Raw genomic sequence first — 24,628 nt, 5'->3', positions numbered from 1 at the left:
CGGCTTACGCGCCGTACGGAAGCGTGTTTGGCGCAGAGCTCACGCGCCGTACGGAAGTGTGCTCTGGCGCACCGGAAGCTGCCGGAAGAGAGCGATGGCGGGTTTGACGGTGAGAGACCCTGCGGTGGATCGTTCTCTGCGTTCGGTGTTCGGTGAGAGCAATTCGTGGAGCCAAGCATCGGGGAGGGACAGAAAGAGACAGGGAGCTGCAGGGAATGCCCCCTGCACCTCATGAATTGCTGCAGGAGCTGGTGGGTCGGGCTTGCGGCTCTACCTGCCTATCCTGTGGGGCGGCCAGTCCAGTGGACTCGCGGGCAAAGTGATGCTCCCTTCCCTTGAGGTCTCACAGCCTTTCCATGATGTGGCTGAGGAAGTTAAACTAGCGTTCAGCTTCTGTGCCTTTCTCCTTTCATGAGCTTCAATTATCGTCTGCAATCGAGGGCGCATGGCAACTGTCCCGTACTACTTCTCACTCCCTATCCCAGAATACAGATTTTATGCTGAGTGTATAGAACCCTGTGTCCACTTCCCGCCTTCTCATAAGGACTTTCATACTCTGCTTTTTACGGTAACATTTTAGTTCGATACTGGTAGCGGCCACCTGGAGTCTTAAAGTGGATTGTGAATGAATGAATGAACAAATGATTAAGATCTCGTCGAAGAAATTTTAAAGAGGATCAAGTCTATTCTGAGTAATCTTTTCAGATGAAATAAGTTTTTTTTAAGTACGTGTGGTGATTTTAAAGCACCTTTTGGAAAGGACATAACAAAACAGTTTAGAATAATTTTTAAACGTCCTCCACTACATTCATCGTTATTCTTTGAGTGTTTGTGTATGTGTAGAAATACGGACATAATGTGCCAGTTTTTAAAATACCAAATATATTGGTATTTTTAGTAGTTATCGATAAGACTTACAGATCTTCAGATAAATACCAATGCCAAAGTATTTATTTTCACCGAAGTTAAGAAAAATCATAACACTTGTCAGATAGGTCTGAGAACTGATATTTAGAAGTGCCTATACCTTTTATATTTAGTCTTAGTGGTTTATTCGTTTTGTAATTTAAGTCAGCAGACAAGATTGAAATGTTGTCTGAAATACCATGGAACTGGGATTGTAGGAACACTATTTTGAGGTAGTTGTTACATTTTCAATGATATAAGTACTGATTCTGTTTACTTTCTCACAAGGGAAGTAGGTTACAAACTCAGAATTTTAATATGTTTTCTATTTTCTTCCATAGTGGGGAACATTCCATATGAGGCTACCGAAGAGCAGTTAAAGGACATCTTTTCTGAGGTTGGACCTGTTGTTAGTTTCAGGTGAGATTCTCCTTTGACTACTTGGGGTTTTCTTTAAAATCACAAATTTGGCCCTTAGCAATAATAGCAAGGTTTTTACTGGTGACTTTTCATATGCATCCTTCTGTTTGTAACAGCTTTATTCAGGTATAATTCACATACCACATAATTCACATTTATTTTTACTAAAAGATACATTTTTTTCATTTAAAAATGTTTAAAAAAGTATTTTAGTGAAGCAGTCGGTGATAAAGTTATTTGTCTTACAGTGGACCAAATTAGAACATGGCCATGTTAGCAGGAATGCTATATGTGTATAACATTTGTGCCTGATACTTGGTTCTGCTCTCCCAGGTTGGTATATGATAGGGAGACAGGAAAGCCAAAGGGTTATGGCTTCTGTGAATACCAGGACCAAGAGACAGCACTTAGTGCCATGCGAAACCTGAATGGGCGTGAATTCAGTGGGAGAGCACTTCGAGTGGACAATGCTGCCAGTGAAAAGAACAAAGAAGAGCTGAAGAGTGAGTATAAACCTGATTGTATGCAACATGAATTAGTAAAGATGTAACAATGAAGATTTTTCCATTTGTGATATGTTTTAGCACCTGCTGAAATGGATAGCCACGTAGATTGACCCACTTGAGGCGCCTGCATTAGGGAAGTGTATATCTTTGAGAAACAAGGTAAAGTTGACTTTAGAAGTCCTTCAGTTGCGAAGGAGTTGATTTACAGTTGAAGATGAATTCAGGCTCACCAAGCCATTAGTTGCACTATGTCATTAGTTTACCACTGCTGTAACTGTTTGTCAGAGCTGTCATTGGTGGGATTACCAAGGCATTTCTGGATAATTTCAGTTCCCAGACATAACAGAGGTAACAGATCAGGAATTCCATTTTGTAATTAGCATCTTTTTCTATTATTTTGCTTCTGTTGTTTCACTTCTGAAATGACTTATCAAAGGAAATCAATATGTCTCATCCCTAATTTAGGTTAACGTTGTCCACCTATGTGATCCTAGTCCCAGCTTTCTTCTGAGAGCAGAAAATACACTCTTTCGCTTTCCTCTACAGAAATAAGAGACTTGCAAATCACTTACTTCTCAGTTCCAGAGAATTTAAAGTTATAACGGGTCCTGGAAAGAAAGCAGCTCTGGAAAGTACATACTTGAACTGATTTAGCTCATAATTTTGCCTATTTAACTTTTTGTACTTTCTTCCCGATCAGGCCTTGGCACTGGTGCCCCTGTCATTGAGTCACCTTATGGAGAGACCATCAGTCCTGAGGATGCCCCTGAGTCCATTAGCAAAGCAGTTGCCAGTCTTCCACCAGAGCAGATGTTTGAGCTGATGAAACAAATGAAGGTGGGAGGAGGCATTAGGTTAAGAGCAAATCAAATCACATCAAATTTTCAAGGAGTTCATTGATCAAGTGAATGGAAATAATTCCCTGAGCTCAAATATAAGGTGTGCCTGTTGACCACCATTTCTCGCACCTTCGATATGCCATATGTGCACAGCGTATTTTACATTTCGTGCAAAGAGCTTTCCATTTTTTGTACACAAACACAACTATACAGTCTGGCTTTTTATGGCCCATAGATATCAGATGTAGATATTCAAATGTGGCTTTTCTCCTAAATGGTGGTATTACAGTATTTGAAATGCCTCTTCCTTCTCTTGTCTGTCATGACCAAAATTTTGTATGCTATGCAAAAACCAATGATAGCTTAAAAAGCTTCTTGAGTATTATATTTCTCAGATGAGAATGTCTCTAAATCACTATTAATTTCTAAGTACTAAGTGAACCTGATGATGAATCTGTTTATCTTCTCAGCTCTGTGTCCAGAATAGTCCCCAGGAAGCACGGAACATGTTGCTTCAGAACCCTCAGCTGGCTTATGCGTTGCTACAAGCACAGGTAGTGATGAGAATTGTGGATCCAGAGATTGCCCTGGTGAGTGTTTCTTATTCTTTTATAGAAACGCCACGGTAAACCTTGAGTGGGGTAGGAACTTCCTGATAGCTTTGTTAAACAGACAGCTCACAGATTTGTCTTTTCGTTTTTTTAGAAAATTCTGCATCGCCAGACAAATATCCCAACGCTGATTGCAGGCAATCCTCAGCCAGTTCACAGTGCTGGGCCTGGCTCAGGATCCACTGTGTCAATGAACCAGCAGAATCCTCAGGCCCCTCAGGCCCAGTCTTTGGTAGGGCTTTATCTCTTAACATTTCTTTTACCTGTTTTGAATGCCGTTTTCATGTGAGGAAAATATACTGAAAGAAGAACAGTCAGAAGCTGAAGATGATAATTTCAGTTCCCAAGCATAAAAGCAATTTTCAGTTTGCAGAGTACATGGCATCCGAATGAATATAGATTTGGTGCCAAGTTTTTGAAACAAAGAGATCCTTCCTGTTTGTCCTTTTATATAGGCTAACTTGGTGTTTATGTGCATGTGTGGTACTATGGTTGGCACTTTGTTATTCTATATCCATTGTCTCATTGAGTACTTACAGCAATTGTATGAGGTTGGCACTCTTACTATCTCCTTACCAGTGGAAAAAAGTAAAGCTTGCTTGCCAAGCATGACACAAAACTGAAGCCATAAGAAATCAATACATTTGAAAACTGAAAATTTCTGTATAGAGAAAAAGAAATAAAACCCAAAGACAAATGACAAATTGGGAAAAAGTATTTGCCACACACATGATGGACAACAGGCTGATTAAGAGTCCTTAGTCATGATCAAGAATGTTTATTGCCACATGATAATAATGAAACATTGAAACATCCTAAATATACATCAGTGGAAGAATGGGGAAAATGTGGTATATTTATCTGGTGAAATACTCTATAACAGTTAAATAAATTACACAGGTCACCATGAATGACTTTCAAAAACCTAACTCCATATAGTAGTAAAGAGGAACTAGGATGCATGGTATTAACACAGATAACTCAAAAGTTACAAAAGTGAAAATAAGTGAATGTGGAAGCCTTCCCAAAGTATGGGATATATGTGTTTGCACATATCCCAAAAATGTGTTGAATGAGTTGCAAATAATGTTTAGTGCGTAATGATTTACATACAATTTCAAAACGTCTGTAAAAATTCTTAAGTGGTTGTCTTAAGAGAGGGACACAGGACACAATTGGGGAAGACTATAGGGAAGATTTCAAATATATACATTTATTTCTTAAACTGTATGTTTATTTTCTTAACAATTTATATATCTGGAATTTTTCATAATAAAAGTGTTCAACCTCAAGATAAGGTAAATGTAAACAGAAAGAACAGTAATCTACCATTTTTTATCATTCCAACTGGAAGAGGTAAACAACTTGAAGTCAGCCGTAGGTGCCACAATATAGCCTCACAACACAGATCAGACTTGTCAGTCTCTGCTTTTAGACATGGTCCAACTTAATTGTGTTCTGTATAACCAGGCTCATCATGTGTATTGTCCAGAGATGTATACATACTGTTTTTCCCTTTGGTCAGGGTGGAATGCATGTCAATGGTGCACCTCCTCTGATGCAAGCTTCTATGCAAGCTGGAGTTCCAGCACCAGGGCAGATACCAGCGGCTGTGACGGGACCTGGTCCTGGTTCCTTGGCTCCTGGAGGTATGTTTCACTTAGTCTCCACCATTTTGGTATTTTGCTAAAGTTTTGTTGTAGCAAATGGTATAATGTTGCCAAATTATTATGTGGTAATGAGATCTCGATATAAAATTAATATACAGCTAGGAAGCATATATCCTGGGTGGAGGAAATAGTTGATCTCATATAGAGAGAGCAGGGAAAAGGACCACAAAATGGAAAAGTACAGTAGAACTTCCAAATTAACAAGGGGGAAATGAAAGCCAACAAAGCCAGCAAATAGAGGGAAAAGGAAACAACATTGTGAATTAAGTAATAATAAACATAATGTAAGGAGGAGGGAATAAAATCTCATATGGTCGTTATTCTGTTAAATGTGAATGGACTGAATTTTCCCACTAAAAGCCAGACTTAGATTAGGTTAAAAAGCACTTTAAAAAAAACACACAAAATACATAGTCACATTTGTTATTATATTCAACAGATATGAAATTGCATTTCGTTAAATATAATCAGACCACACAACAAAAGGAAAAAAGAATTTTTAAAACTGTGTATTTTGATTGAAAGTATATATATATAGGAATTATTGAGTATTGCTATTATGCTTGTAGCTTTTTGTCATTCAACAATCATAACTAAAAAACTCATGAGAATAGTGATTCCCTATATGAAACTCCTGTATGAACACATGATATAATATTTAAAGTTTTTTATGCAACATATTTGCCTCTTGTTAATTTATCTAATCTGGGTTAGATTGACTACAACACTACTCAGAGCATAAATGAACCTAAATTGTTCTGTTTTGTAGAGAAACTGGTCTACAGAACTAAGTTGACAAGGAATAGAGGAAGGAATTTTAAAATAAATTTCAGCAAACTCATGATTTTCGTTTATCTATAGAGTAAATATCTTTAAATAAAAGAAATGGATTCTGTATTTTATACATTTTTGAGTTACAGGTGCCTAACTTACCTTAAAATATCACAGGTTGAAATGTGGCCCTACTACACGAGTATGCAACCCATGACATAGGCAGCTCATAACGTGAGTTGAAAACCACCCAAAGTCTTCTGTATCCTGTTCAGTGACACAAGTGCCCTGCTCATGCACTTGGATGTCACAGGAGTATCAAATTGCTATAAAAGTTTCTAAGTGTCTGCTCTCCATTTCTGTACTTACATTGTCATGAATTGTTAACATACAGTGCGTGGATCAGCATTGTCTGCACCATACTTTGAGTACCTTTGTACTAATAGACAAAAAGTAAGTAAAGGCATTGAGGAATAAAGTAGTGGAAGCAATAACCATGATTTATTATGGGAGGTTTATGTCTTTTGACTAGAGAGCACACTTTTGCCCCCAAATGACCATGAACAGTTAAAAAAAAAAAAACCAAGAAAAACAAAACACACACACACACACAAAAATACGTACTTGGCCACAAAATAAAAACAAGTTTAAAAGGTAGCGATTTTACAGGCCATATTCTCTTATTATAAGCCAATAAAATGAAAAATAACTAAAAGGTGATGAAAATAAATTTTACTTGGAAAAATAAGGAACATACACTGGGTTATCCTTGAATTAAAGAGAAAATAAAAGGGAGATTTATAAATCATCTAAAAGACAACAAAAAGTAGTGTACTTTATACAAAAAAGTATGGGAAATAGTGAAGGCAGTACTTAAAATGAATATCTTCAAATGCCTGTGTTATTAAAGAATAAAGGAATTCTACTAGTTTTAAAGAATTAGGAAAATAATTTTTTTAAAGAAACAAGATACCAAAAAGAGGAAATTAATAAATATAGAGGTTGAAAGTAAGTATGAAAGGAACTTAAATTACTGGATTTTCAAGTGGTATTTTTTGTGAGTTTGTAGCATTTCTATTTCTGAAGTTATAAAAACATCACTCATATTTTTGAAATACCCTGTACAAAACTCATTGACAGTTGGTGAAAAGGGGAAACAGCCTAGTAGAAAAGTAGGCAAAGAAAATGAGTAGGCACTTCATAGAATAGCTAAATTGTGGAAGGAGCCGAGATGCCCTTCAACAGATGACTGGATTAAGAAGCTGTGGTCCATATATACAATGGAATATTACTCAGCCATCAGAAAGAACGATTACCCAACATTTGCAGCAACATGGACGGGACTGGAGGAGATGATGCTAAGTGAAATAAGTCAAGCAGAGAAAGACAATTATCATATGGTTTCATTCATTTGTGGAACATAAGACAGCAGGGAGATCGGTAGGAGAAGGAAGGGAAGAATGAAGCGGGGAGTAAACAGAAGGGGGAATGAACCATGAGAGACTATGGACTCTGGGAAACAAACTGAGAGCTTCAGAGGGGAGGGGGGTGGGGGACTGGGATAGGCCGGTGATGGGTATTAAGGAGGGCACGTATCGCATGGAGCACTGGGTGTTATATGCAAACAATGAATCATGGAACACTACATCAAAAACTAATGATGTACTGTATGGTGACTAACATAACATAATAAAAAAATTATTATTAAAAAAAACTACCTAATGAAAGAAAAAAAAAGCAAATCCAAATGGCAACAAAAGCAAATGCATTTGTAGTCATGGGATTGCAAGTTAAAATACGAGATTTCACTTTACTTATACCCATCAGACTAGCAAAATTTCAAAGAGAGATGACACTATTGGTGGGGAAAGTGGTATCATAAATTGCCAGTGGACACATGAAGTGTTTTAGCCTTTTAAGAAAGTAGTCTCACGTTTAAAATTCATGTACACTTTGATCCACCAATTCCACTTCTGGGAAGCTAGCCCATACAAATAAAAGTGCCATCACGTGATAGTGTATAATATGAAAAATTTTGCCTGTTGAGTCCTTCTGCCACTGCTTTCCTCAGATCCTAAGTCTTTGTATTGTTTTAGTGAATGGTCTGAATAAGTCATAGAGTGGTTGGTGGTTAGAAGAGACCTTTGAAATTATTTAGACCTGTGGTTCTCGAACTTTAATGTACATTAGAATCACCTGATTAGCTTATTAAAGCGCAGATGCTGGTCCCCTCCGCCAGACTTTGTAATTCAGCAGGTCTGAGATAGGGCCCTGAAATTTGCAGTTCTGACAACTCTTTGGTGATACTGACGCTTCTGGTCTGAGCAGCACATTCTGAGAACCACTGTTTTAGACCAGTTCATTCACTTTACAGATGAGTAAGCATAGGCATATGTTAACTTTATCAAATCACTTGTTCAAAATCACAGTTACTTAGTAGTAGGGGTGGGGCTAGCACAGGTTCAGGTTCTTAATCCATGCTCTTCAGTGCCTGGCATATTAAACGGAGTAAGAGAATATGATGGGGGCCGCCTGGGTGGCTCTGTCGGTTAAGCATCTGCCTTCAGCTCAGGTCATGATTTCAGGGTCCTGGAATCAAGCCTCGTGAGCCCCACATGGGGCTCCCTGCTCAGCAGGGAGTCTGTTTTGCCCTCTCCCTCTGCCCCTCCCCACCGTTCGTGCATGTTGACTCTCTCTCAAATAAAATTTTTTAAAAAGAGAATATGGCGCGTAGTTGATCTTTTAGTTAAGTATTAATGAACTGCAAACAGCTCAGCTTGTCTTTTCTCCCTACTTACAGCATAGCATGTATATTTCTTTTGAGGAGAAGAGAATTATTGCTATATAGAAAGGACGAGACAAGGACTTGTGGTACATAATTATTCTTTGTATAGCAGTCCTCCTGTCCCAACTGGTTAGGGTAGAGCAGTGGTTCTCAACCCTGTTAGACCCTGGGGCCTCTTTTCATAACATATTTTGCAGTGATTTTTTTTTTACTATCCTGAAATGAAATGCACAGATGTAACCTATTTAACGTGATTTCCCAAAAAAAATATAATGCCCTAACTATAATATAAAGGAGAAGTAAAAGGAAATTAACCTATAATAAAAAATATTTTTAATGCGCAAGTGTTCAGGCACAACTACACAAGAAACCAAAAGGTAGCAGTCAGATGCTTGCACCTATACCATCAGTGTAAAAGCTACAGATGCAGACAAATACAGGTATGTTTTTTTGGCAACTCGAATACCAGAGGGACTGTTGATACTAGTGTTGTGATCTTCTCAAATGGTGAAAACTTTTGGTAAAGTTCTTAACAAAACAAAATGCAGTACCTGTAATTGACTCACTAATTGTATTTCTGGAAGATTGAGTATATATGTGTACAGATGTAAATAGGGAAAAGAGCTTTTTTTTTTTTTTTTTTTCCAAATACGGCAGACTTAGGTTCTAAGTTCAGCTGACTGTAAACAGGTCTTCATTTGTGTTAACGTTCACCAAGACATTTGAAAATTTTGCAAGACAAGATACTTCTGGATTTTGGAGGACTACCTCAGACATTGCAGGGCATCTAGTATCCCCGTTGGCTTCTGGTTAACTGCCAGCCATGCCCCATAAATCTTTTCACGACTAAAACCCACATATTTACAAAATACCCTGGGAACAGTCTTGCCTCCTCTGGGAGGAGTTAATGTGGGCAAGTGCCGTTGTTCTCCTATATCACACAGAACTGCCAAGGTTTTAGTAACCAGGGAGATTAAGTATTCTCATTTAACTCACTTTTCTGTCACTGAAGCCTAGAGTTTACTAACAAACTTTACCTTCTGTATAACTGCATTGTTTAGTGGTAGTTATGATCTTTCTTTGTAGTTTCTGTCTGTGCAGAAGTAGGGGAGGCAGAAGAAGGAAATTTGTTAACTCAGCCACTGTCCTAATTTTTTCTCCACTGTCCTAATTTGTGTTTTTCTTTCCTTCCCTTTATCTTCTAGGAGGAATGCAAGCTCAGGTTGGAATGCCAGGAAGTGGACCAGTGTCCATTGAGCGGGGACAAGGTAAATAAATCTTAATATCTGATTAATGTGGACTGGACTCGGACATTTTGTATATCTGCATTGTCTTAGTATGGCAGCCACTAACCAACCACATGTGGCTATTTGAATATTAAATTAATTGAAATTAGGTAGAACTTAAAATTCAGTTCCTCATTCACATTAGCCACATTCCAAGTGCTAAGTGGCCACATCCGTGGTTATGGCACCACATACTAAGTATGGCAGATACAGAATATTTCCCTCATTGCAGAATATTCTGTCGGACAGCACTAGTCTAGACTTTCCATCTAGTGACTCAGAGCCTAGCTCTACAAGAATCAATAAAGCAAATGGATCCTTTGTTTCTATTTAATGTGTATCACCTTTTCATAATAGTCTAATGATACTGCTGACATGTTCTCTCTCACTCTGTGGATATCTGTTGACCAAGTAAGGAATTTTAATAATGAGCCTGTAACATGTAGAAGCCTAAATCTAAACCACAGAGAAAACTGGGAGGGGATCAAAGGTCTGTGAAGCCTACTTGGTAAGGGTATGTTGTACTGTGGCAGTAACACTGGATACCACAGCAACAGCCACTCCAGAATCTCCAAATTATTTCCCTCTGTTGCTGGAGTTTGAAGAAACAGAAAATGCAGTGGTTTGGTTGAAAACAACATTAAGAGGAGAGAGCGTGAGAATACCGAAGGAACTAACAATAAAACTGAGCACATAATATAGGCCAGGCAGTTTAATTTTCATAAACAACTATGTGAGTTAGGGGGCAACACCCTCAGTATTCAGGTAAAGAGGTGGAAGCTCAGAGTTTTAAGTTACTTATTCAAGGGCCCGTGGTAAGTAAATACTGTTGAGTGACGTGGAAAGGACTTGGGGCAATCATCTCTTCAGCTAGTAAGTGGCAGAGCAAGATTCTGAAGTCTCTGACTAAAATCTTCCTCTTTCCAAAAATCCACACTGCCTCTATTAACTTCCAAAAACACTCTTCAGTGTCTTCTGTTCTTAATTCATTCTGTCATCGTGATGAGAAAGAACTCTTCTGGGCAGCACAGAGAAGCTGAAGTTACTTCTTAGCACATGGCCTACAAGTAAAACCCATTGTTCAAAAGCAAAATATTAAGATAGAGGCCTATGTACTATATTCCTCGTCTACGGTTTGTCCATTAGGGTTGGTTGCAGAAGTGACAGACCTGATCATCTGGTCAGATGGTTGGCAGTGGGATAGGCTCTTGACCAAATGCCTCCTCTAAGCAGCCTGTGCTTTTGTGCTGTTGTGCCCCCATGCCCTTGACCACTCTTAGTAGATCGTGTGTGTACCCAGAGTATTTCTGCATTAGGGAGAAGGCATTGGGGTTCCAGTCATATTTTTCTTCTTCCCAAGCAAGCCATCAATCAACCAAACTTTAGCTGTTTAATATATACTTCCACAAGACCTCTTCTTTCCTACTCTAGTTCTCTTCTCCTCTCTGGGTCAAAAGTGAGCAGAGGGAAATGACTTGAGTTTTGAAGGTATATCAGGGGTGTCTTCTCGAAGAGAGAAAGTGAGATGAGTTTTCTTTTATAGTTTTTGTTCAGTACCCAACAGAGGAAGCAAGGATCTTTGCACTTGTACCCAGCTTTCTTTCTTTTCCTGGAATCCGTGCTTCTTACACACATTTGTAATGGTGAAAGGAGACAGAGTAGTTTAAGAAGACACTTCTTGCCTTCTGCCACCTCTGTGGTGTTGGCACCCTTGTCATCTCATTAGTCTTTGTCTGCTGTTGTCATGGTGTCTGGTTGTTACCGGAGGCTCGTAGTGGCAGAGTATTTTTTGAGGGGCAGTATTCTCTTTCTTTGTCTAAAGGTCATTCGCTGCATTTTCTGTAGAAATTTTTGTGCTTTAAAATGTGGCAGAAATAGTACAGTGCACTTCTGTTATGGGCCTCTTCAGAATAAATCTTGCCTTCCAGATTCAGTATAATCTCTTTCATGTTTTGCTTATGAAAATATGTTTATGTTTTTTTACCTAACTAGAGATTCAGAACTATACTTTTTGTATTTTGTTTCTTTTCTTGTAATGGTATAAGGAGATTTAGGTGGACTCATAGTAGCAGAAGTGAAAATTGAAAGTGGCTGAGTAACATCAGTGGCCTACCTGTTTCCTCTGAGGAGGCAATCTCATCACAGCAGAACAGCTTCAGATCCCAGAGAAGCGACTATAGTTTAGGAAGATTTTGTAGCCTGGGGCAGGCTCCTAAACTCTTGGCTTTTTAACTTACATGTGTAAATCTCCAGTGTCTGTACGTGTATGATCCTGTGTGTGCGTGCAAGCTATTTTAAGTGTCTGCTCTTTCTCCTTTTGAACTTACTGCTCACCTAGGAACCCTACAGCACTCGCCCGTGGGACCCGCCGGGCCTGCATCAATTGAGCGAGTTCAAGGTACCCATTGTATCTGCGGGTTTCCTTTTGCTTGTGGTGTTCAGGGTGGGACGTTGAGAGGACAAGGGCTGCTTGGCAGTCATCCTCACGTTCGGAACCCAGAAGGGTAGTGTTTTGGGCTTTTGTTTTTAAATTTTTTCCTGTTGGGGCCACAAGCCTAAGATTGACCTCTTCACACAGGGCAGAGAACATGGATGATATGGGCATCTGTCCGAGGCTGTACTCCCTCCCTACTGGTGTCAGGAGGCTTGGATGGAATAGCAGTCTGTAAGGAGACAGCAGGTTCTTGCAGAGCCATGGCAGTGTTCACATATGCCAAGACCCTACCTCTCTTTTTGTGACTCTGGTCCTTGAACTAAGATTGATTATAAGGAAAACCAGGAGCATAAGTTTCTTCCGGTTGCAGTGCTAGTCCTTGGCAGGTTGCTCCCCATTTTGCTCTTTATGTAATTCCATCCATACCTCTGACATGGCACAGATTCTGCCTACACCCTGCTTCTGTTCTTGAGCTGCAAGAGGAGTCTGCTGTGGTGAGGTTTCACCCGCTCTCAGGTGTCTGAATTATGTTGTCAGTGGTATATAGAGTCATTTCTTGTTTCCTTATGTGTCCTTCACAACAGTAACTCCCGGTTTGTTTCCCTGTCAGTGCCAATGCAGGACCCCAGAGCAGCTATGCAGCGTGGGCCCTTGCCTGCCAACGTCCCAACTCCTCGAGGTCTGTTAGGAGACGCTCCAAATGACCCGCGTGGAGGCACTTTACTTTCTGTAACTGGAGAGGTAGAGCCTAGGTAAGCACTAACGTAGAAAGGAAAAGGCTGGGGGAATCAGAATTTTCCCTTGGTCCAAGAACACCGTGTTTCTATACCTGTTTGCCTGCTTCAGCAGATAAATAAATATTCATGGCCACTGTCCAAGACTAAGGAAGCACTTCTTCTTGGACAGAACTATGTCTGTTGAGTATGTCATTTTGAATGACCCATGGCTACCTGAGTCATCTTTAGAAATCGGAAATTCTAGCGCCTATCTAAACAGGAAAAACTGTTGCTTATCGATAGTGGCAATATCAGTAGTAGCAATAATAATAAGATAATGATAGTTGATATTAATGGAGATCATGCCTCCTCTGTGCTGTACTTCACTTAGATCATCTCATTAAATCCACACAACCCTGTGAGATTGATACTAATATCAGTCCTGTTTTACAGCTGAAGAAACCGGGGCATAGAGAAGTTAAGTATATGTGCCCAAGATTACACAGCTAAATAAGTGATAAAGCCAAGATTTGAACCCATACAGTAACCCACGTTCTTAAGCCCTGTCCCTGTACTACATACTCGTTCTGTACAATGGATATCCATTACCTCCTCCTTAATTATGAGTGCCCTGAGTATATATGAATTTCTAGAATATGTGCCTTTATATCTCCGTAGCTTTTTTTTTGGGGGGGGGTTCTGTTTGGTGTTCATTCTCTTAGCATTTGTAGACTGATGTTTGCATCAGTGCTTTGATTTTTTTTTTTTTTTACTTACTGATCTTCTGGTTGACACTTCTTTTGTTGTTTTGTTCTGTTTTAAAATATAACATTTTTCTCCATCCCTAGAGGTTACCTGGGACCACCTCACCAGGGTCCACCCATGCACCATGTCCCTGGCCATGACAGCCGTGGCCCACCCCCACATGAGATGAGGGGAGGGCCCTTAGCTGAGCCCAGGCCTCTAATGGCAGAGCCAAGAGGTCCCATGCTAGATCAGAGGGGTCCACCCTTGGATGGCAGAGGTAAGGGGGAGACCACGTCACAAGGCTGACTGGTAGTTGTGGACTGATAATAAACCCAGCTATCTTAGGTTCTAATCTGGGATAAAGAAGGCTGGGGCAATGGGGTTGGCAGACATTTTTAAGATTTATCTGCAAACCTGTAAAACTGGGAAGGAGAAAGTGGTCTCACGTACAGTTGACCGTTGAACAACATGTTTGAACTGTGCAGGTCCACTTATACATAGTTTTTTTTATAAATGTACTGCAGTACTATAAATAGTATTTTCTTTCTTAACGACTTTTTTAATGTTCTCATTTCTCTAGCTTACTTTATTGTAAGAATGCAGAACATATTACATATAACATACAAAACATGTGTCAGTCAACTGTTTATGTTATTGGTAAGGCTTCCAGTCAGCACTAGGCTATTAGTAGTTAAGCTTTGGGGGAGTGCTCCAACCCTTGCCTTGTTCAAGGGTCACCTGTAGTTGGGGGGAGACGTGACTGGAGGAATAGATTTCTTTCTTTGATCATTGGTTCTTTTTGCAGTAAAGATGAGTAGCTACACAATGGTTTTCTTACAACTTTCTTTATAGGCGGAAGAGATCCCCGAGGCATAGATGCACGAGGGATGGAGGCACGAGCCATGGAGGCTAGAGCATTAGATGCCAGAGGATTGGAGGCCCGTGCAATGGAAGCCCGAGCGATGGAGGCCCGCGCGATGGAGGCCCGTGCGATGGAAGCCCGCGCGATGGAGGCCCGCGCAATGGAAGTCAGAGGGATAGAAGCCAGAAGTATGGATACAAGGGGCCCAGTCCCTGGCCCTAGAGGCCCTATGCCTAGTGGAATCCAGGGTCCCAGTCCAATTAACATGGGAGCAGTTGGCCCCCAGGGATCCAGACAGGTACGTGCAATACTCACTTCTTCTACATGAAATCTTGATCTATTCAGGAATTGACCATTGAGCCTATGACTGTTTTCTGATTCGGGCTATTTCTCAGCTTGCTAGAACAGGAAGATTAGAAACTCCCTTCCAGTTTCTCTGACCCTTAAGGTGGTTATTTTCTTGCCACCAGGATTGTAGCAACCTTGTCCCACAATTTAAGGAGTGCTTCCATTCAGAGCAGAGCCCCTGCAGATTTAGGAGACAGAGTGTATCACTAGAATCTAGGCATGGATAATTTGAAAAACCTCCCCCAAGTGATTCTAATGTACAACCGTAAGAACTGCATTAGAGCATATGGGAGAGCTATTAGTAGTCATTTCAGTAATCTTGGGTTTGCAGCAGCCTATTTGAGTTTACTTTCATCACATAGCCTAAGTGAACAGTGGAATATGAAAGGCAAGTTTTTACTAACATTCACCTTAAAACCTGTGGAACTGAATTCTTATCTCTTCTTTCTCCTTATTTGGCTCTCTCTAGCTATGTGTATATGGTGATCTGTGATCGTCTCTGTGTTGTCATCTCCTCCCTCTTCACACACAATTGGTTGTGGGGAGGTGGTATGTGTGTCTCTTCCCTGAATTTTTATGTGCTAGCACCTTCGTCTCCCTTTTGCGCCTCCTTCCTCTATGTACTTCTTCTGCCTCTCTTCCCTCTTCCATATGTTTATGTGTCTTGCTCCCCTGTGTGTGTGTGTGTGTGTGTGTGTGTGTGTGTGTGTGTGTGAGAGAGAGAGAGAGGGAGAGGGAGAGAGAGGGAGAGTGTCACTGGAATGGAACGTGTCAGTCATCCAATTCTCTCATTTGATAGGTTTGGAAACAGATCCAAGAATTCAGGTGACTTGTCCAAATTCACACAACTAAAAAGTGACAGAGCAAGGAATAGAACCCACTGTTTTTTTCACTGTACTACTCAGTCCTATTATCTGTACATCATGTATGTGTATATGTGTGTCTACCTCCCCCTCTTTAATAGGAAGTACGAATATGTTGTTTTCTGGTATGTGTAAAAGAAAACTATTCTCTCTTTTTTTCAAATTGTGCTTTTTAAAATGTGTCTGTGGGCCTTGGTGTTTATTCTGCCCTCTAGGATCAGTAGCCTTATAATAAAAATGGTTTTTATGCTTTTATTCAGTCAGTCAACAAATATCTATTGAGCACCTACTGTGTGCCAGACAGAGCTCTAGGTACTGAGGATATAGCAGTGTGAACAAAACAAAGTCCCTGCCCCTGCAGAGCTTGCATTCTAGCTGGGGAGACTGACAACAAATAACTACATGATGTCCTTATAGAATTCTGTCAGTAGTTTTGTGGAGAAAGACATTAAAAATAATGGTTGGAAGACCATTGCTGGATAATGTCTTGCTGTTTTGTCTCTGCTAGCGCTTGTACTCATTACTCTAATATAAGATCTCTATAGTTTTCCTTAGTAGATTGTATAAAGCATATTAGATCTGAGTGAAAAAAATAAAAATTTTATCTTCAAACCTTTTTTATGTTGTTTAAATTAATATGTTCACTCATATATAAGAGATAGTGAGAACCTTGCTTCATCCCCTGTATCTGTCTCCCCTGTGACCCCCAGCCCCTATAGATCATAGCTTTTATTCAATTTTTGATGTATCTTTCTAACAAAGCATATATTATTAAAAAAATGTGTCTATATTTCCTTTCTTTCACTGTTCTGTGCCTTTTTTTAACTTTACAGTATATCCCTAATTCATAATTTTAAATCAGATTTTAAAAATAATTTCAGTTCACCTTGTTGGAAACTTGTTAGTTAAAAGGCTTACTAGGGTGATGATATGACTTGTCCAAACAGGGACATGTTTGTGACTGAGAGTGCTGTTAAATAGTTACTCTGGGGCAAAAGCATAAACTGGGACTATGTTAGGCAAACCTGGACGTGTGGTCACCTATATTGTGACTTGTCTAGAGTGACTTGCCTAGAACAGGCACTCCTGGAAACTTTAAATGGCCATTATTGAATGGTTAGCTCATGATATAATACCTCAAATTAGTATTAACTGTGAAGCTTCGAAAATATTATTCTCCTAGATGTTTCAGATCTGTAACATAACATTAAGGTTCAGACCGGTCTCTGGATTCAGTATTGATAAAGAACAGAAAGTGATAATGAAGTGTATTATGCTTCCTTCCCTCCTTAAACAAGATAATGAAAAATGATTTTAACCATTTTTGATTACTCAGGGTCATCATTGAATGTGCCTATTATTGTATATGCTCTAGTAGAAAGTATAGTTATTTCCTGTTTGGTTTCTGGTCTCCTTCACCGTCAGGCTGTCACCTGGCTCTTCACATTGCTGTCATGGTATCTCCTCCTAACAGTGTATCCACATTTCTTTTTGTGCTTTGCTGCTTCTAATCTGCTGGGGAAGCAGGTAACATGTTTGTTCACAATTTGTGTTTCATAAGAGTACCTAAACTCTGGGTGAATGCTTGAGTGTGAACATAACAACATGGGGACATTTAACAGTTATTCTCGGTGCTCTGAGGCCTTTTCTTTGGGTTCTGATAGTCTTCCCAAAGATCAAACTCACCGAAGATCTTAAATAAGTATGATAAAACTGCATTTTGTTCTCTTAACTTGGGTCAGTCCTATTTCTTGGTCTGTATTTAGCAGAAAGCATCTGCTGCATATTCTCTCTGGAAAGTTATAAAAAGCAAATGTTGGGCTAATAGCAGTCTTTCCCCCAGAGGCCTTCCCATCTCCTTTCTGCCTCTGCCATTACGATCATCTCTGCCTTACTTGTGGGATAGGGCCCTTTGGGGCGAACTGCCTATGTCTGATTCAACTAGAGGTAGGCGGTATCTCTGTGGATGTAGCTTCCCCAGTGGACCAGCATACATTATCTCTAGAATCTGCTGGCTTTCATTTCTGTTTCTACTGAGCACTAGTTTCTAGGATGCTCTCAGTTTTCTCTGTGCTTATGCGGCTGGGTTTTGCTTGATTTGATGGTACCTGACTGTGCTGTGTGATATTTGTTGATGATGCTGGAGCTGCTGTAAGCAAATGTGTCTAACTCACTAGTTGATCTCTTGCTAAAGCCTGCCTTCTGCGGTTGCTGACTTTAAGAAATGATCTTCAGAGTCATTAATTTGCTTTTTTTACCCGATCCATAATCAGATCATATCTTTCACATTGCTATTATTGGGTTCTGAATACTGTATGAGAAGTTCTGAAAACTCTCTCCTCCTCTCTCTTTGTGCACATAGGTCCCAGTCATGCAGGGAGCAGGCATGCAAGGAGCAAGTATTCAAGGTGGAGGTCAGCCTGGGGGCTTTAGTCCTGGCCAGAACCAAGTTACCCCACAGGACCATGAGAAGGTAAGTAATACTGACTGTCTCCGTAGGCACACATCTTTTGGATTCCTCTTTTCAGTTATGATGTGGAGGTCCTGGGTCTTTGGAGTTCCTTTGGAAGTGGTGTTTAGTCTTAACAACTTTTAATGATCTTGTTATCTGAAAATCTGTGGGCCTGGTCTTAAGATTCTTAGATGGATTTGTAATGGCAGCTTATCTTACATTTCAGACTCATCAGCCAATAATGGTTTTTTCTGCAGGCCAGGTTGACCTGAAAATCTAAGTCCCTTTTTCCCCTCCCCTTTCTGCTTTATCCCTAAAAACAATAGCAGATTCCCCATGAGTATGTCTGTTTCTATATTTGACCGTCATGGGGAGCTAGAGTCATGGAAAAACTAAAACTCGTGAGAGAGAGAAAAAGAGACTTTCAGAAGGATTAAAGGGATGCCTGGGTGGCTCAGTTGGTTAAATGGTTAAGCGGCTAAGCCTCTGCCTTCGGCTCAGGGTCCTGCTGGGATCAAGCGTCAGCTTTGGGCTCCCTGCTCAGCGGTGAGCCTGCTCCTTCCTCTGCCTCTGCCCCCTCTTCCCAAGCTCATGCTATCACGCACGCTCCTGCTCTCTCTCTCTCAAATAAATAAAATAAAAAATTTTTAAAACAGGATTAAAAACTGAAGACTTCCCAGGGTTCATAGATAGCATGTTAGTCTGCAAGAACTTTGGGTTCATGCAGGTGTCTGTCTGATTTGAGTCTCCTAATCTTCGGTATTATTGTACTTGAGCTTTTCATTGTGCCTTTTCTCACCAGCCAGTTTTGGTTTGGTTTGGGGTGGGGTGGGGTGGAGTGGGGTGGGTTTTTTTTGCCTGCAGTATTCTATGTGTGAAATATCCTTCCTTTCTGGGCAGAAGCTGGTGGTGTTTTTTTAGCTGCCATCGTTAAAACTCACTCCGTTCTTTTTCTCTTTACAGGCTGCTTTGATCATGCAGGTTCTTCAGCTGACTGCAGACCAGATCGCCATGCTGCCTCCTGAGCAGAGGCAGAGTATCCTGATCTTAAAGGAACAAATACAGAAATCCACTGGCGCGCCTTGAAAGGTGAGCAGACCTAACCTGCCTAAGTCGGACAAACTCCTTGTGCATTTGGGGTATTAGATACTTTCAGCCTTAACCAACAACGCTCTCCTGATCTAAAGACTGTCCGAGGCCCGCACTCCTCTTGGCTAGACTCTTCACCCTTCGTTAGGTCGTCTCCTGTCAGGATAGGGGAAGGCAGCAGGATATCTATTCGGTTGTTGAGTTGGTTGTAATCTTTCTTAACCTTTCTTTCCGAATGGCAAAACTAACATGATCACTTTTACAAATTTAATCAAATACAGAAATGGAGAAAGGTCCGAGTCGGAAGCTGTGCTTCCTTAAGCTCCTTCCCCGGACAACTTCTAAATGTAGTTTCGTGTGTATCCTTACAGGATCAGTTGTGTCATTTTGTGTCCCATCAAAATGAAGAAAATACAAAGCATTTCAATAAAAAAATGTATAAATATTTTGGTTTCCAGTATTTATTTACTATTGACTGTTTTGGTGTTAAACTGTTAGAGCACATGTTTCACGGTAGTGATCGTCCACCATCACCATCAGTCCCTTCACATATTAGAGGTTGCTGTACACTGCTGCCCTTTTTTCTTCCTTATCTGTCAGATAAAATGGATCATAATCATGGAATCATCTGATTCCATGTACTGGCATTTCTTTTAAAAACTGTTTTCCCCAACATCTTGTATTTCGTAAATAATTATTTTCTTGGGGCGCCTGGGTGGCTCAGTCAGTTAAGTGTCTGCCTTCAGCTCAGGTCATGATCTCAGGGTCCCAGGACTGAGCCCTGCATTGGGCTCCCTGCTCTGTGGGGAGTCTGCTTCTCCCCTGCCTCTGCTTCTCCCCCTGCTTGTGCATGCGCGCGCGCTCTCTCTCATTCTCTCTCTGTCAAATAAATAATCTTTTAAAAAATAAATAGTTGTTGGGGCGCCTGGGTGGCACAGCGGTTGGGCGTCTGCCTTCGGCTCAGGGCGTGATCCCGGCGTTATGGGATTGAGCCCCACATCAGGCTCCTCTGCTATGAGCCTGCTTCTTCCTCTCCCACTCCCCCTGCTTGTGTTCCCTCTCTCGCTGGCTGTCTAAAATAAATAAATAAATAAATAAATAAATAAATAAATAAATAAATAAATAGTTGTTTTCTTTTTTTCTCTAAAGAGTTTTTTTAGTTTTTAGTACTCTCGTACCCAGCTTGGGCTCTAACTTACAATGCTGAGATCAAGAGTCATATGCTCTACCAACTGAGCCAGCCAGGCACCCCACTAATTCTGTTTTCTAAAACAGCTTAAAATTCACATTGTCCCAGCATCAGGTGGAAAATCACATTTTGAATTTCTACTTGTTACCCCATCTATATTATAATTTCTATCCATATATTATCATATAATAGTGAACTCATTTATACTAATTAGCAGTCTTTACCAAGTATATTGTGGTTTTTTTTTTTAAAAGATTTTATTTTATTTATTCGACAGAGAGACAGCCAGTGAGAGAGGGAACACAAGCAGGGGGAGTGGGAGAGGAAGAAGCAGGCTCATAGCAGAGGAGCCTGACGTGGGGCTCGATCCCACAACGCCGGGATCATGCCCTGAGCCGAAGGCAGACGCCCAACTGCTGTGCCACCCAGGCGCCCCCAAGTATATTGTGTTTTAATCCACATTTGCAATGTCATTAAAACATCCAGACTGGAAACATGCAACATGCATCGTATCTGTACTTAGACTTTATTTTTTTAATAATTATTTTTTTTTATTTGACAGAGAGAGGGAGAGAGCACAAGCAGGTGGAGCTGCAGACAGAGGGAGAGGGAAAAGCAGGCTCCCCCGCTGAGCAGAAAACCTGACATGAGGCTCAATCCCAGGACCCTGGGATCATGACCTGAGTGGAAGGCAGGCACTTAACCAACTGAACCACCCAGGCCCCCTTGTATTTAGACTTTAAATGACTAACTATAATGTGAAGCTGTTACAGATGGATAGCTAGCTAGACTTTTGGTATGACCAGTACTTTAACTTTTTAATCCAGATACCTGAGGCATTTTTTTTTTAGTAAAAGCATAGGCTAGCTATTATATTCAGAGGAATAGATTAAACACTATTCCCCTTTTTTACAAAATTTTTCTAATTCATTTATGTCAGAGAAGGCATTCCCTACAATATGGGGAAATTACTGGTTTTGGATAGTAGAGACAGAAATGTTTCTGAAACTTCTTTCATTACATATTCTAGCTTATAAGATATTTCAAAGCCTTGCACATACACCACAGGGCAAGGAGTTTTGTTTGTTTTACATTTTATTTTGAGATAATTATAAATTCACAGAAGGTTGGAAAAATAGTGCAGATAGCCTCGTGTATCCTTCCCCCAACTTCCCCCAGCGATAACATCTTCAGAAGCTATTGTGCAATACCTTTTTGGTTTGTAGTACAAAACCAAGAAACTGACATTGGTACATTACTGTTAACTAGACTACAGACCTTATTCCATTTTCACCATTTTTTAAAACCTACATTCCTGTGTGTGTGCGCATGTGTGTGTGAGAGAGAAAGTGTGTGAGATGTGCTGTGTGCATGTAGTTCTATACAGTTTCACATGGGCAAGGTTTTAGTGTATATTTGCTATTGTGCACACTATGGCCAAAATGTTGGCTCTCCGTCCATCTTACACCTTGCTAGTTGTAATCCATTTCTGTGATCACTTGTGACAGGCTTCTGTACTGTTACATCAATGGTTCTCAACCAGAGGCAGTTTTGCTCCCTGTAAGACATTTGGAAATGTCTGGAGACATTGTTCATTGTCACAACTTTAAGGAATATGGTATACTACTGGCATTCATTGCGTAGAGACCAGAGATGCTTCTAAACATCCTATAATCATAGGATTCCCTGCCTCTCCCCCCGCCCCCCCCCCCCCGGCATAACAAAGAATTATCTGTCTTCAATTGTCAGTGGTGCTGAGGTTGAGAAACCCTGCTGTAAGAGGTGATTACTTTGGGGATCCTGGAGGCAGACACCTTAGGAATCGCTCCCTGGTGATTTGCTCTTTTGCATAGCCTCCCTCCCCCACTTTGAAATTTTTTTTTTTCCTGATGTTTGGGAAAGAGAATTTTGTCTCCATTTCTAATGGCTTTCTCCCAACTTTTCCTTACAGGTTTTCCCAAAAATACCTGGCAACAAATCGGGAAATTAATTCCATAACTTTGTTGAAATGTTACAAAAAGATGACTTCTGCATCCTAACCCTTGAATGAGTCAAACTGGTGCCAGGTGGAGGATTCCCATCACCTCTCAGAACAAAATCAGTTCATTCTGTTGTCTTAGTTTGTATATTTTCTGTGACTTGAAATAAACTTTGAACACAATTTTAGTATACTGCAAATTGATATACACGACCTTTTTGCTTTTAAAAAGCTGAACACCAAGGGTGAAACCTTAGATGTGTTTTCAACCCTTACCGCAGTATTGTACTTTAATGTTCTATTGCCATAGTTCTGTTTTTCCTTTAAGTTAACCACTTATTCTTCTTGGTGGTATTTGAGAATTTCTCAGAAGCAATGTTTTCTGGAACTTAGTTTTTGCTTTGTTTGCTTCCAGCAGGAATAATAAGATTTGCCCTTTGAGAACTTGCTAGAACTTCTGAGTTTACTGGGAGAAAATAGCCCCTGCTTAGAGCTATTAAATGGTCAGAAGGCCAACAAAGCAAAGAGCGTAGCAGAGCAGTGTATTTAGTTTAGAAAAATCCAATGATCAAAATGCGCTTTTTTTTTTTATCAATAGCAGGTTTATTCACATGCATAGCTCAGAGCTAAGACAAAAATGTTGTATTGGCACTGGTTCGAGTGTGTCAGCAACACAAGAGACTGTTAATATTTACCTGTCTGTTCTAAAACTCTTCAGTCTCTCGGTAGTCAACCTTAAAGGTTAAAGAAGCCACTAACTTTTCACATGTTCAAGATGAAGTAAAAACTATATAGAAATCAAAGGAACAAAATACGTTTCATTCTGCCTTCCTACAGCCTTCCCCCATAACCAAATTTATTCTGAGAAATTAAAACCTAGAAAACCCTAAAACTTTTACATTCTTCTCATTTATTTTAAGTGGACCAAATGCAGATCACAAGCAGTCAGATTGCCCAATAGGCCTGCCCCTGCCTGCTTCCTCGCAGATAGACGTGACAATAATTAGTGCCACTCGCTCTAACCTATGGCCCCTCCTGCCTAGTATTCTCTCTCTCACAGTGGCATTAAGGAGGAACATGATTTCTCTCCCATCAGGCCAACCTCAAGAGGTTAAGAGATGCCTTAATAATTAGTAAAGTTCCACTGGAACTATTCTTTGAGCCTATTTATATTCTCAGAATCCTACCCTCTGGGTGAGGATTATGGTCAAGTGAATTAAAAGCCTGCCATAGGCTTAGAGAATGTAATAGCATATTGCTTACATGTCAAGCAAAGAATGCAATGATAATCAACTTTATGAGAGACATTGAAATTGAGGGATTTTCTATTCTGATATGTAAACATTTACTACGACAAAATTTTACTGAATAAGCTACTTCATTATTACAACCTAGGAAGAAAAACTTGCTCAAAACAGCTGAGGAAGTTTCTGGGTATCCTGCTCATCCCCAGTTCAGGCTTGGATGTTGATTTTCCATAGGATTTATTGTTATCATTACCTTTTCTGCCCACTTCCATGAATATTCTAGGCCTTAACATGTTGATTTTAGCGGCAGTCGTATCTTGAAGTATCAATATAGTTAGACATGAAACCGAGAGTGAAGCCTTTCACATTAGGAATCCATTATGTAAGTTTCAAGGAACACTAAGATTCCGAACCAAAGTCAATGAAGATCGAATTTTATGGTCAGCAGTTGTCTAAGAGGAACCACGTCATCCAGGTTCCATTGTGCATTTTCCTAAAGCCTTATTAAATTTAATTTAGATTATTGAAACAGAAAATCAGCAACAGCAGGGATATTCCAATCTATTCCTATGGAAATATCCATGACTATGTTTTCCTGATGTCCAGTTAATAAATGAATCACAATTAGCTACCATGAGTTCAGTACACCTTTGTTTTGTTCAGACTAGTTACTGAAAATGGATCTTACTAATCCTTCAAATCATATAGGTTTTTGGATAATTAGAAACAATATTTACTCATTTTTGGTCACTTAATGGTAGAGAAATAGGTGCTATAATGCTAATTTAGTAGAAACATTCTTACAAGTCTATTAATAAAGTTGATTTGTCTTTGGGCACAATAAAGTATGGGGTTTTTTCCCTCTCTTTTAAGCCCCCCCCCAAGTCTTTGCTTCTGCTGATCACTGTG

General features: G+C 40.1%; 1 protein-coding gene across 3 annotated transcripts; it reads left to right on the top strand.

Annotated features, from left to right (window-relative positions):
• The first annotated feature begins 75 nt into the window (after positions 1–75).
• On the top strand, positions 76–22,655 carry CSTF2 (cleavage stimulation factor subunit 2). Of its 3 annotated transcripts, XM_087860234.1 has the most exons (16): positions 76–152; positions 1,248–1,326; positions 1,660–1,829; positions 2,533–2,669; positions 3,142–3,261; positions 3,377–3,514; positions 4,808–4,931; positions 9,714–9,776; positions 12,133–12,192; positions 12,373–12,474; positions 12,839–12,980; positions 13,793–13,968; positions 14,544–14,851; positions 18,127–18,237; positions 19,180–19,305; positions 22,446–22,655. In XM_087860234.1, exons 1-15 carry the CDS (start codon positions 95–97, stop codon positions 19,300–19,302), a joined length of 1,911 nt encoding a protein of 636 aa, XP_087716360.1. In that variant the 5' UTR covers positions 76–94; the 3' UTR covers positions 19,303–19,305; positions 22,446–22,655. The 3 variants fall into 3 exon arrangements, with proteins under 3 accessions (XP_087716360.1, XP_045661106.1, XP_045661107.1); XM_045805150.2 differs by lacking the exon at positions 12,373–12,474; XM_045805151.2 differs by lacking the exons at positions 12,133–12,192; positions 12,373–12,474.
• The last annotated feature ends 1,973 nt before the right edge of the window (positions 22,656–24,628 follow it).

The sequence above is a fragment of the Ursus americanus genome, chromosome X (assembly GCF_024610735.1).
Source record: "Ursus americanus isolate L20-20 chromosome X, mUrsAme1.1.p, whole genome shotgun sequence".
Lineage (NCBI taxonomy): Eukaryota > Metazoa > Chordata > Mammalia > Carnivora > Ursidae > Ursus > Ursus americanus.
The sequence above is the reverse complement of the archived record's forward strand: the minus strand, read 5'-3'. Positions and strand labels throughout refer to the sequence as shown.

What these genes read in the sequence shown, in the direction of transcription:
- CSTF2 (XM_087860234.1), top strand. Translation starts at nt 95, where the DNA reads ATGGCGGGTTTGACGGTGAGAGACCCTGCGGTGGATCGTTCTCTGCGT. An exon ending in TGGATCCAGAGATTGCCCTG is followed by an intron (nt 3,262 to 3,376) that starts GTGAGTGTTTCT and finishes TCGTTTTTTTAG; the next exon opens with AAAATTCTGCATCGCCAGAC. An exon ending in ACTGGAGAGGTAGAGCCTAG is followed by an intron (nt 12,981 to 13,792) that starts GTAAGCACTAAC and finishes CTCCATCCCTAG; the next exon opens with AGGTTACCTGGGACCACCTC.